This window comes from Ictidomys tridecemlineatus, chromosome 11 (genome assembly GCF_052094955.1).
Source record: "Ictidomys tridecemlineatus isolate mIctTri1 chromosome 11, mIctTri1.hap1, whole genome shotgun sequence".
Taxonomy (NCBI): domain Eukaryota; kingdom Metazoa; phylum Chordata; class Mammalia; order Rodentia; family Sciuridae; genus Ictidomys; species Ictidomys tridecemlineatus.
In genome coordinates, this window is record NC_135487.1 from 45,710,217 (window position 1) to 45,724,223 (window position 14,007).

Consider the following 14,007-nt stretch of genomic DNA (forward strand, 5'->3'; position numbering starts at 1 on the left):
AGTGAAGTGATGAGAACAAACAACAAGACTAAGAATATTTGAGCTCCTTTCAAAAACCTAAGCCGTCTATCAGTACCTTGGAGAGCTTCAAATTTGCCACTACCCACCCCCAACATTCTCAGAAAAAAGTTTAGGCGCCAAAGGAAAATGGGTGCATAGATATATGATACGTTTTTCAAAAACCATTTCATTTTTCATTTTGCTGCCACAAAATGGTCTCCCCTTTTGTCCCATTTAGAATGAAACTACACATGATCTGTGATAGAACTCTGATTTACGCAGCATTAAGGTATTTTCTTTTGCTTAGGAAACACATCTCTTTGCCACGTCTTCGCATTAAAACGTCCCTTTCCAGTGCGCTCCTAGGGTAAAATCAGCCTATCTTTCCTGGGGGGGGGTGGAGGGGAGAGGGTTATTCATGGGTAAGATCTATTTCTGAAGGCACTGTGGAAGCAGTGTGAATCTCCCTAGGTGTAGCCAAGAGATAAGCTACCTAGAGGAAGGAGGCCGGAAGATGATTGAGCCCTGCCACCCCCCACACCCCCGCTGTCCATCCGGCCTTCTGCTAAGAGCTATGAGAAGCTTCAATAGCGCCAATCCCCGCCGCGCAAGCGCGCTCTCTGTCCCTAAGAACAACCTCCAGCACCGCCCTCACTGCACCTGCCAGGTCACAAACCTCTTCCTACCCACTCCCGCTCCCTTCTGGAGGCGCAGGCTTGTCTCACATTGATTGGTCGGAGCCCACGAGGGCACGTCCAATCAGCATCCCTTCCTGCTCAACCTATTCCCGCTCTTCCCGCCCCGCCCACTCTGCCCGCCCCGCCCTAGTACCTGCTTTCTTTGTGACTGGTGTGCGCCCAGGTCACTCAGTGCGGCTAGGAGAGGTGTGCTGAAGCGGGCAGGAAGGAGGGTGAGGGGGCGGGGCGGGGGGCGGGGCTCAGGTGCCGAGTCGCGCGGCCGGGACCTCGACGGGGGAGGGGGCGAACGCGGGAGCCTGGCGGGGGCGGTGGGGAGGGGGTCACGCCGGCGACGTCGGCAGCGTGAGGTTTCGCGCGTGAGCGGCGCGGGGCCTGGCTACCAAGCTTTCCTGGCCGGCGAGCAGGTCGTCGACGCCGGCTCCGGGAGGAGCCCGGGAGGAGGGAGGTATCGTAGTCAGAGGCGTAGTCGACTTCGTCCCGGCCATGGAGGAGGCGCAGCCGCTGCCGCATCAAGAGCTGCCGCTCTGCGACAGCCTCATTATCTGGGTGAGTGTGAGGGGGCCGAGGGGCCTGGCTCTCCGCAGGTGAGTCTGTGGAGGAGCGCGGGCCATCAGCTCGTGGCCAGGTGCCCAGCCTTCCGCACTGCTTGTCGCCCTTGACCTCGAGAGTGCCACCTGCGGCGCAGGGCAGGTGTGTGGGTGCGTGTGTTTGTGTCCGGCGATGTGGGTGAAGGAAGCTCTGAGGGTCTGGCCAGAGGGTACGATCTGGACGGTGGCCCTGGCAGCTTTGACAGGAGCCTTGCCCATCCCCTTCCCTCTTCCCTCTGGGTTTTCCTCCCTGCCTGACCCACACCCCAAGCCCTGAACTTTCTGGCTAACCTACTCTCCTGTCCGCTCTGATTGGTAGCCTTCCTTTGGGGACCTTTGCATTTCTTGGGAGTGAAGACCTGCTCCAAAACCCAACCTCCACCCCTAACCATCTTGTTCTGGTTAGACGCAGGTGGCTAGCTGTTTTAGCTCCTGGATTGGTGCTGCTTTAGGGCTCTAGGGCGTTAGATTTTCTAGAAGCCGCTTAAAAGATATTTCCGAGTTATTTCCAGTGTGGAGAAAAAGCTGTCTTGGGAGAGGAAGCTCCTTTCCCCTTGTTTTTTCTCACTGGGCCCTCTCCCTGTCCAAATAGCATTTTCTTTAAAGGAAAGGATTTGTCATTCCGTGTGTAATTTATCCGTGTTTACGATTTGTGTTCAGTTGTGCTGGCTTTCGAGAAGTAGGATTTATTTTCAGATTTTACAATATTCCAGTGAACAGATTATCTTATCACTTGGAGCTGCTTAGATATCATCAGAGAACTGATATCGTGGTAGAGTTCTTGGCCCATTTTCAGAAGGATGGTGCTTGATGGCTGACAAGGTGATGTTGATGATGCTTACCCCCAAACCAGTTGTTCAGTTGTGTGCCAGGGAACGTGTGCAGAATGGTATGTAAACAGACCGGACCAGGAGGCCTTAATCTGTTGATGAAATTCCTTAGCCATCTTTTAATGCATGTAATCCCAAAGAATTGAGAAATCTGAAAGGCAGAGAAACTCATCGTAATCTGAAAGATTTCTGGAAATGTATGAAGTCTATTGGAAATAACTATAATTTAAAGCAATTGCATGCTGGAAGTAAATAAGTTTTACTTTAAGTAGAATGCAAATATCTCAGGTTTCTGAATTGAAAGCAGTTTGCTAATGGTTAATCTGTGTTTTCATTTAAAATAGGAGATTTGGATGCTATATTTAAGACTGTCATGAAGTAAGGCAACATTACTTTTGATGATATGTTTTACTAAAACAAGTGGCTAATTAAAGGGTGTTTCCTAATCTGTTCCATTGTGCTCTAAACATCATCTGACTGAAATAGTAATCTTTGTCTTTATGATGTCATCGACTTCAATGTGAGGTGGTGAACTACAGGATTTTCTTGAACTATATTGTGATATTTTGTTATGTGACTGTATATATTCTTTTAATTTATTGACTTCCTACTTAGTATAAAGCTCTGAGGAAGGCATATATCATTTTTAATTGGATCAGTAGGCAAAGCTGTATATAATTACAATGGAAGGCAAAATTCTTTAAAATTTGAAAAAAAATATTATAAAGCAAACAAGAAATTGTAGATGACAGAGTGCCATCTAACAGTAATGTCTCATTTGGCTATAAATTGAAGGGAGTTAAAAGAAGATTCACATTTGTCAGGCTATCCCTGGCCTCCTAATGTGCTAATAAGTAATGGTATGTGTTAAGGAGAAGTATTGGAATGTATATAGTAAAAGAAAAAAAAACACCATATGATAGGACCATATCATGACAGTGACAAGAACTTTGGGAGTAACCATTCTTTTAGTACTAGAGCAGTGGAGTTAATGTTAATAGAATCAGATAAATCATCAAGAAAATTTGGTTAGGCAAAGGGGTGCCTCTTTTGATAATTTTTGAAGGGTTGTATTTTATGATTTGGAACTCTTCTTGAAATATTTCTTAGAAATGTTCTGCTCCTTAGCAGAAAATTCAGGGATAAAGAATAAATGTGGGCATTATTTGCATAATGGAAGAAATGTGTGAGTTTGAAGAAGTATTTGCAGGAAGTTGACTTTGATTTTGCTAATTAGTAAACTAATTAGATTAGTTTACTTTTGTTTTATTTCAAAACATTATTTCTGTGATGTTGGAAATTTATTTCTTGTATTTGGGCTTTCCTTTCACCAGTAATAGTAGGGCATTGGACCACATGTTTCAAATGATTCTCTTGGTTCTTGTACATTTTGTCAAGCAGATGAAGGGGGGAAAAAGTGTGCAAAATAAGTAGATTACTAATCAATCTTGCTGAAATGAGTAGTTAAAGGAGGAAAATATGAAGACAAAGTTGATTTAAGATTGAGCTTTTCTTGGCTGTCAGTTGTGAAAACTCAGTTTCTGTGATGTTTATATTAAAGCAGCTCAGGAACAATAATTCACATTATTTTCACATTTCTTATTATTTGCTTTATTTGGAAATGTCAAAGAAAGCAAGGTAGTTATTTGCTAGAATGCTGTATTTTATGATGGACACCTGTGGAAGCCTACTCTGTCCTTTTTGGGTCACTTACTAAAGAGATTTTTGCTTCTTTAACTCTGTGAAGAGTCCTGTGAAAAAGGATGTATTCTCTTTTGTCCCTCTGCTTTGGCCTTACTTCACCCACTGCACTTTTAAATTCATTCACTGTTCTTCATTATAAAGTCTTTCAGTTTAGCCAAATGAAATTATATTCTCTGTTATTTACTTACTTTGCAGCTATTTTCAGAACTTCCAGGAGACACCCCAGTGTTCATGGCAATAAGACAGAGAAACTGATCTTAATCTAACATAGAGGGCAAGGAGGCAACTCCTTAGCATATATATTTCATTTACATATCTCTTTACTATTTTGCCTAATATTCTGTGCCTCTGAAATTATCTTTTTAAAATCATGAATCATATATATTTTGTAAAAAGTTAATGATTTGAGTTTTAATTTACAATTAAAAGCTAGTGTGTAAGTAGGAAATTTGAAAAATGGGAGCTATGGTTTATTTTCCTTTTAAAGATGCCTTAAGTCCTGTGGGTTATATTCATAATAGATAACTCTGTTGCAAAATTTTTCTGATTTTATGTAGCAGATATTTCATGTGTTCATCCTGTTCCCTCTTTCTCTAAGTCAACATTACACTTATTTCTTTATGCATTGCTCTCCATTTTATTAACAGGACTGTTGCAGGAACTGATCTCCTTGACCAGAGAATAAAGCTGCTTTGAGTTACTATGATAGTTCTTCAAAATATATAAAAGATGTCACTGTCTTCCTTAGTACTCTCAATTATTTTTCATCAACCAGAGAATGTTTTCAAAAATTGACATGCATAAGAATCACTTAGGAATCATCTGATTTAATATGTCTATAGTTTCTGATAAATATTTGTCCTAGACCCCCACACTTTAAGAAACCCTAACTCATACCTAAGTGCACTAACAGCTATGAGCTTATTATTTGTGCTAGCCAATATCTAAATATGTTTACTATTTCATTTAATTTTACCAACCATCTTGTGAGAGAAACTGTTAGATGATGCAACTAAGGATAAAATAAGTCCCAAGTTTCTTATCATGACCCCTCTTGCATCCTGACTTCTGCTGTTTCTTTAACCCTTTGATTGTTGCCCATTTCTGTCCTCCTTTGTACTACAAATACATGTTCCCTAAAAATACCATTGCTTCTCATGTATCTATAGTTTTATTATATTCCTACGTCCTAAAGCTCCTTCCTGAAGCCCTTTCTTTACTTAGAAAATATTGTATTCAGTCCTCATGTCCTTCCATTATGAATCTTCTCTAAGAAGTCTTTTCTAAATGCAGACCCAAATTAGATTAGTTTACTTTTGTTTTATTTCAAAACATTTTGTGTATACTGAAATCATGAAACATTATCTGAAAATGACTTCCATCTTTTCCTTCTCACCTTAACTTGACTGAAACTACTTTAAGTGTAGAAAACGGTGATTTTCTTTTGTAACCCTATCCTGTACCACAGTATCTCATATAGAGTAGAAACTCAGTAAAGTGTCTCTGAGTACTTCGAAAGTAACTGTGGCTGTCTTTTATCTGCTTGTGTCATTGTATTAGAGTAATAAAGACAGACTTGTAGAACCTCAGAATACATAGAGCCTCTTTTGGTGAATTATGGTGGGGGAGAATTCTGTTGGTTTATAGTAGTTAAATTAGTAAACTTAGGAAATTACAAGTGAATAGTGAAGAAGATGAATGTGTGTGGAGAAAAGTTTCATAATATTATTAGATTTCTAGAAAGCATATTTTCTATCTTATATTTGCTTTTGTGAAAAATGTCATCATTCTACTTCTCTTTTTAATGTGTATTAATGTTTAGTACACAGAAAAGTTAATACATTTGAAAAATTAGTCATATCTAAAACCAAACTGGATGGAAAAACTTGTCATGGTGGATGGGCTCTTGATCCCTCATGCTATAATGCTAATTATTGATAATAAGAAGAAGTCCTATTTTATTTCAGAGTTTATGAATAAAGTGTAAATAGTTTTAGGCTTGACATTTCTAGCCTGTGTTTTCCTATCAAATGATATGAGTAAAGTTTTTAACTCATATGAGTGTTGTGTTTTCTTAAAAGTTCTTTTTCTGATATTCTCCTGAAAGTAGATTAAAGACTAGAGTTGTACAACTGGCTTTGTATTATTCAGAAGCTCTGAATTTCTTACACATGGCGTGAATGCATCCTTTACTATATTAGGCATGATTTTATGAAATGTTAAGGGTTTATATTTATAAAAATATTATATATCCCTATTAATATAGCTTCATTTGATTGGCAGGGTCTGTTTTTAAATAAAAAAGACAATGTTTAGCTGTTTTCTGTTTATTCTATAACACTATTCTATAGGGATAATGAAGCAGTAATGTCATTTACTTTATGTCATTTTAGCTGCAGACATTCAAGACTGCCTCGCCTTGTCAAGATGTTAAACAGCTGACTAATGGAGTTGCCATGGCACAAGTTCTTCATCAAATGTGAGTAGTGATCAAACTTTGCCTGAAAAGAATTGGAAACCCAATACTAAGGAAGAGCAAATACCTAGACTTATTCTAAAGGTTATTGAAATTTTATCCTGTTTGATGATGTATTCAGACCTATGGTACCAAGGAATCCTTAAAACCAGAGTATGCCAGGTTTGAAAAGTTTAACAGTTTGAACAGTTTACTTCTTGCTTGTTCATGGAGATACATCTTAACTAAATAAACGATTAACATTCTTTATTCAAGAGATCTTATTTTAAACTTGTTCTGGACTTGTTTGCAAATTAATAATAACTATAAAAGAAAAAGACTAAACTAATGATATATTTGCTTATGATATTCCTTAAACTTGTGATATTAACATTTTAAAGTTTCAGTTTATGGAAATTGTTATCATAGAGATTACTGAAACATAAAATACTGTATTTTAAAATATTAAAATTTAAAATCTATGAGCAATGAGTTTTTATTAATACTTTTATTTATTTCTGAGTTTTTATTTTTATTTCAATAGTAAAATAATGTATGAGTGAAATCTGAAGTCACAGATTTTGGGCATCCTCAACTAATAAAGTGATTCTGTGTGAACTAGATCCACTTATATAATTATATCAAAATTTCCTAATATTTGCCAAACATAAGGGTTCAGTGTATACTTTGAACTCTTACTAGGACAGATAGGATCAATTCTGTACTCATAATTTATTAATTGATGAACATGATGACTTTATATCAGGTTACTTTGAGACCAGAATTCTATTCTGCTATATTGTTTTATTGTCAGTTATTGTTTATTTAATCATTACTACCATCTTATAAAGGTTTGCTGTAATTCACATTAATGGGTTTGCAAAAACTCTTGCTTTTCTCAGAAAAGCAACTTAAATGATATTAAAATCCTAGTTATTTGGAATCTTCAGAATAATCTTATGTGAACATACAGATTTTAGAGTTAATCCAAAATAAACATTTTGAAAGATAAATACTTAACATTTTGGGCAATGGAAAGAGAGTAGCAGTCATTATAAAATATGTCTTACCTCTCTTACAAAATATTTCTTAAATATTTTATTTATATTCCGATTGATTTTGAAATTAATTTAACTGGTCAGAGTCAACAATCTCAACATGGTCCTTTCTTGATGATTTTGGAAAATCATCATTGTTTTTTGTTGTTAGAATATATACCTTGATTCCTCTTTGTGTGATATATTGTGGTTGGTATGAACGTAAGACTAGTGTTTACTTATTTCCACAGTGCCATCCAAAGATGTCATTTCTTTCTTTCTTTCTTTTGTTTGTTAGTTGTAGTTGGACACATTATCTTTGTTTCATTTATTTATTTTTATGTGGTGCTGAGGGTCAAACCCAGTGCCTCACACATGGGAGGCAAGCACTCAACTACTGAGCTACAACCCTAGCCCCCAAAGATGCCATTTCTGTATTATTGGAAGCTTTTGATAGCTCTATTAGATTTATGTCATGAAATAATAGAAGAGACCTATTTTTTTTTAACCATGATTATCAAATATATATGCCTCTTTGACCTCCCGTCCTCTTTAGCATTGCATCAGGTAAATAAAATCTAAACTGTATCTTTTGTCAACAATTCATTTTTTTCCCTACAACCTGTTGGGTTCTGCTGTTACTGCCAATACTGTCTTCTAATAGCTTTCTGCAAGAAGAATAAGTCAGCCAACCATAAAACTTTCTTTATTCATTTACAAATGACCAGTAAAATACACTTAGGCCTAAATCTCTCTTTTTGTTGATGTTGTTTGTTTGTTTGTTTTTGCTTTTTTTTTTTTTTTTTACTTGTTTTTATATGTTACATGTCTAAGCCTTATCATTCAGGGGATATTTTATATCCCTTTTCCATTTTGGAGCTTTTCAGAAGCCTGAATGCTGAGTAGTGAGACTTAAAGCATACATCTTCCCTTGGTTGGATCACAGTATCGATATCCCTATTCAGAGGGCTAATTTTATAATATTTCTTTGAACATTGCAAAGTACTTTATATTTTACAATTTGTAACAAATGTTATTGGTGACTCATCAAATCACAATAAAGGTTGTTACTGAAAGTGAGAAGAGAAATTCTGCTTTTTAAAGAGGTAGCAAAATTATAGATAATTATTTATGGTGAGCCTTTAGGCATATTAGATAGATATTATTATATATGGATATTATTATATCTAGATATGCTTCTAAATAATAAACTCTTGAAAAGTGGTGTTCAGGCTATGAAGACTTAGATATGGGGAGTCAGGGAGTTGTTACTAGGGTTCTTCAGTTTCTTAATTATTATCCTGAGTTTGAATATATAGTAAGTATCTATCTTTTAAAAATGCCTGTCGAAGCTTCTGTTATTTAAAAAACATGTGAAGAAAAACTGTAACTACAGTGGTATTAGTTTTTTACGGCTGCCATAACAAAGTACCACAGATGGGGTGTCTTAAAACAACCAAAATTAAAAAAAAAAAAAGCCAAACAACAACAACCAAAATTAATTCTTGCATACTTCTAGAACCTTAAAGGATTAAAAGTATTAGCTGGGCCATGCTCCCTATAAAGCCTCTAGCAGATCTTTCCTTCCAGTCCAGCTTCTGGTAGTCTCAGGCATTCCTTGGTTGGTGACAGCATAACTTCAACCTCTGCTCTGTCTTCACATAGCCATCTTCCCACCATGCCTGCATTTGTGTCTCTTCTCTCATACGAGCAACAGTCATGTTGGTTTGTGACCCATCCAAATTCATCATGATTTCAATTAGCTTAATTACACCTTTGAAGATGCTACTTTCATATAAGGTCATGTTCACAGATACCAGAGGTTAGAGCTTAAACATATCTTTTTGGGGGACAAGAAGTGTGAAGAATGCATGCCACTTCCCAAAAAGAACGGCTTAGTTTTTTACTTAAGGAACCAGATTACCTCTATGCTTGTTACTATTGTCTTTGGATATTTTTTGCAAGAGAGAGGAGTGAAAAAGAATGTTTAATATTTAAAAACCTTAAGCATCAAGCATTTATTTGTTCATTCAGAAAATATTTGAGCATTTAATGTGATACAACGTGATAACCAAATCTTAGTAATTACTAAATACATCATTATATACCCCATTATACTCCATTAGATAGATTATTTCATTAAACTTTTAGGATTCTATGGGGTAGATATTATTTTTATCCTCAGTTTATATAAGACAACAGAGGTGTAGAGAAGTGTCATTGAATTTTGGAAAGTCAAATAATGAGAAAATCTGCAAAGCTAGGATTTGTATCAGTTTGGTTGGACTCCAAAATCATTGCTCCTAATCAGCTTTAATACTTGACATCAAGTATCTTGAACCCCTTTTGATAGGTTTTTAATTTGAAGTATTAACAAAATGAAAGTTCATATGTGTGTCCAAAATACAGATCACATTTTGCTGTATTGATAATCACAGAAGGTTTTTTGATTATTGAATAAAAAATAGTCTCAGGGTATTCATTTAGGGACACAACTATTATTTATAGTAACCAGTTAGATATTAATTACTCTCTGAATTTAGTTAATAAAATTGTTGAAGACAAATATCATGGGTGGAGTTAAAAATTACGTAGTGTTTTTTTTAAACTTAGTTTTATTAGAAAATAACTGGATTACATTTTACTTAGTCATTTATTCCCTTTCTTATTTGGTGTTCCTTGAATGGCTTTGAAGTTCTAAGAAATATAAGAAAAGTAGGATTACATTTTACTTAGTCATTTATTCCCTTTCTTATTTGGTGTTCCTTGAGTGGCTTTGAAGTTCTAAGAAATATAAGAAAAGCAGTTCATTGTTGGGGGCACAAGAGGTATACAGATGTGGCAAAGCAAAAAAAAAGAAGAGGAGGAGGAGAAAGAAAAGTTTATATCAGTTATTTCCAAAGATTTCTGAGATTGAATATCAAGTTTCATAGTGGCTGCCATCATAATTGTTTGAAAAGGTGTGAATTTGCTTATAAGAAAGAAAGTAGGAAATTTATTCTTATGGAGAAATTTGAAAGTATTTCTCAAGGATAGAGATGATTTGGAATGGAAATATTTACATGGAAAAATGTAAGATAAAAGGATAATTATTTTGAAAAAGCTAGATAACAAGAATAGATAATCTTTAAGTTCAATTTCTAAAACTAATTACAGCGTAAAATCACATACTTAGATGTGTGTGTGTGTGAGAGAGAGAGAGAGAGAGAGAGAGAGAGGTTTATAGTCAGGGTTCTACAGAGAGGCAGGACCAATGAGGTAGATGTCTGTGTGCATGTGCATGAGTATATACAAACAAACACATACACAAATATTTATTTTAATATTTTGCAAAGACTTGCATGTCCAAAATCTGTGTAGTAAATCAGCAGACTGGAGACCTGAAGAAGAACAGCCAGAGTCATTAGTCAGTCTGCTGGCAGAATTTGCTCTGTCTTGAAGTGTTTCTTGAGGCCCTCCACTGATTGGATAAGACCCACTTAAATTATGGAGGATAATATGCTTTACTCAGTCTACTGATTTTAAATGTTAGTCTTATCTGAAAAAATAAATTCATATCATCAAAGATTGACCAAATTTCTGAGTATGGTGGTCCAGCCAAGTTAACACATAAAATTGTTCATCACAGCTGGTCTTTTTTTCTAGGACTTTTTTATTACTTAGTCTAATGAAAAGGAAAATACTATGATTCATTAAATTTAGTCATTTCAAATAAATACCTGGTTAGCAGTTCATAATTTTATTTTTAGCTAAGCTGTTTTGGTAATTGTAGTTTTGGCATTTGGAAAAAGTTGATTAAAATTAACATAAATTTACTCAAAAAAATAGTTACAAATCCCAAATAAATGAGGTGAAAATGGTGAAGCCATTTTTTTGTTTATTGCATGAAAGTGGTATGTTCTCTACTAGAACACATAAAGCAGAATGATTTCAGAAAGGCTAAGCACAGTGTTAAAAGTTTTCAGTTTTGCATATTGAAATTTAAGACACAACTTTGGGAAAGAACCTCTTTTTTTCCCCTTATATTATAGCTAAACCATCCATCAAGTAAAAATTTAGATGAGACTTTTAAGATCTCTTTAGCACTAACATTCTGTGATATTATAGCTTAAACTGTTAGAGTCTTTATCTTATTCTTCCTTGAGTGTAATTATTTGCGCTCTTTATTTTCTTCCATTAATAGCTATTATTTCTGAGTCAAAATAGTAAATTATTCATTTTCATATTAATCTCTCTCATCTCCTTGCTCAGAACAAGGATCCAAATATTTTTCTAGAATGTAATCTGTTAATATAATTACATATAGTTCATTATATACAGTCAAATGTTTTCTTTAAAACCTTATTAAATATATAGTTTTGGCATAGCAGTTATTTGTCTTTACCTTCAATATCAATGCATAACTTTACTCCTAATTAAAGCTAAATTTGTTTGTAGATTCCTCAGTTAAATTCATTTTATTCCTTTTTCACTCAAATAGCTTCATTTTGTGCTTCACCATGTACTAGTCACCTATGGCAAATTACTTTCCCTCTCTCATCCTCAATTCCCTGAATATAGGAAGACTGAGAAAAATAATATATCCTTTGCCAAGTTACTGTGATGTTTGAATAAAATAACATGGAAGAACATCAAGCACAGTGCTTAATACGTAGTACTCACTTATTAAAATGTTTATTTTCTTTTTACCCTTCATGGGCGGTATTTTAGACCTTCCTGTTAGCAGGGCCTCATATAAAATGTTTAGTACATGTTTGTTAAATTTAAGGTGTCAATGACTTAAATTACTATTTTAGTGTGAAATTCTTTAGAATCACAGAAAATTTATTGGGTTCATTTAAACCTTTCCTGATCTCATGAAGGATAAATTTTAAACTGTAAAGTTAAGTTCTCTGTTGATCAGTTTGATATTTTTCATGTAATAAAAGCATTTTAACCTTTAGCTTTTATATTTTTGTTTTAGTGATATAGCTTGGTTCAATGAATCTTGGTTAAGCCGAATTAAAGAGGATGTTGGGGACAACTGGAGAATAAAGGTATGAAGAATAAATGGGAGTAACACCTTATTCTAAATGGTGATCCTAAAATTTGCACAAAACTTGACTAAATCCTTTTTAAAAAATTAACTTGTGAGTGCATTTTATTGTTTATAGCTTGAATTTTGGACACACATATGCTGTCATGTAATTATCATCATAATTAAATATAAAGCATTTCGATTAAATAATAATATGCACTTAGATTTCTTCCCACTTAATCTTCACCTCCTTACCCTATGTCTGGCCCCAAATAGCTACAGATCTGCTATCTGCTTTTGTAACTATAGAGTTCATTTCTAGAATTCCACATAAATGTAACCATAGAATGTGTACTATTTGTGCCTGGTTTCTTTGACTTATTATGTTTTTGAGACTCATTCCCTCGTTCATATTGCCTATATTTTTTTTTGTGTGTATACTATTTTTTTTTACTTTGATGTCATCACAGTTTATTTAGCTCTTCACCTATTGATGGATGTTTGAATTGTTTGGGATTTTAGCTATTAAGATTGTAACTGCAGTGAATATTCACATATTAGTCTTTGCTTACAAACATTTTAATTTTTCTTGGGAAAATTCTTGAGTGGAATTGCTAAATTTTATAAGTGTATTTGGTCTTAGTAGAAACTGAAAACATGATTTTCTATTTTAAAAACCATTTTTCTTTTCTCAGTTTTATGTCTTATAGGGTATATGTTTCATATAAATTGTTTTATTTGTTGGCATATAATTGTTTTAAACAAGCTGGGCATGGTGGCACGCACCTGTAATCCCAGCAGGTTAGGAGGCTAAGACAGGAGGATTGCAAACTCAAGACTAGCGTCAGCAACTTAGACTGTCTCAAAATAAAAAAAAAGTAACAGGATTGGGAATGTAATAAAAACATTTTAACCTTTAGCTTTATATTTTTATTTTAGTGGTATAGCTTGGTCTTTTATATGTATATATAGATCAGTGGCTATCCCACACCTCTCAAAAAACTGTTCCTAACAACTATGCTAAAAATATGCTAATGACCATGATCTTTAAATGATGTATGATCTTTCTTTGCTAAAATTAGTATGTTTTAAAAATTTTCTCCTTAATATCTTGATATTTTTCAGTTTTTTTCAAATAACTGTTTTCTATTTAATTCATTTTCTATTTGATCTTTCTTATTTCCTTTCTTCTACTTAACATATGTTCTCCTTTTTCTTGCTTTATAAAGTGGAAGCTTAAATATTAAATTTTAGGCCCTTCCCCCCCAATACTAAAATTGCTTAAGCCAAATTGTATGCATTTTAATGTACTATGTTCTGATTTTCATTCAGTCTAAAATATTTGGTAATTTCCCTTGTGATTTCTCTTTTAACCTATGGGTAAATTAGAAGTAGGTAGTTCAAATTCTAAATACCTTTTTAAAAATTGATTGAGTTCTAATTTAATTCCATTTTTGTCTGGGAACATACCTGCATCAATGCAAGAAATTTTTTTTTACATTTACTGGGACGTATATTATGACCTCTATCTATTGGTAAATGTTTAATATGCACTTGAAAACAATGTGTGTTTTTTAATTTGTTCCATGAATGTGGATTATATCAAAATTGTTGATACTTTTGTTTATGTTTTATATCTTTATTTTTTGTTCAATTATTTTATCAGTTACATAGAAAAG

At 34.6% G+C, this 14,007-nt stretch overlaps 1 protein-coding gene across 4 annotated transcripts in view; it reads left to right on the forward strand.

Annotated features, from left to right (window-relative positions):
* Positions 1–802: 802 nt before the first annotated feature.
* Hook1 (hook microtubule tethering protein 1) overlaps positions 803–14,007 on the forward strand; it is a 56,708-nt gene continuing 43,503 nt past the window's right edge. Inside the window, exons 1-4 of one of the 4 annotated variants that reach the window (XM_021726817.3) lie at positions 803–884; positions 1,103–1,244; positions 6,213–6,298; positions 12,275–12,347. In XM_021726817.3, coding sequence (XP_021582492.2) covers positions 1,182–1,244; positions 6,213–6,298; positions 12,275–12,347 — 222 coding nt within the window. In that variant the 5' untranslated portion in view covers positions 803–884; positions 1,103–1,181. The other 3 variants (XM_078026354.1, XM_078026355.1, XM_078026356.1) reach the window with 3 other exon arrangements.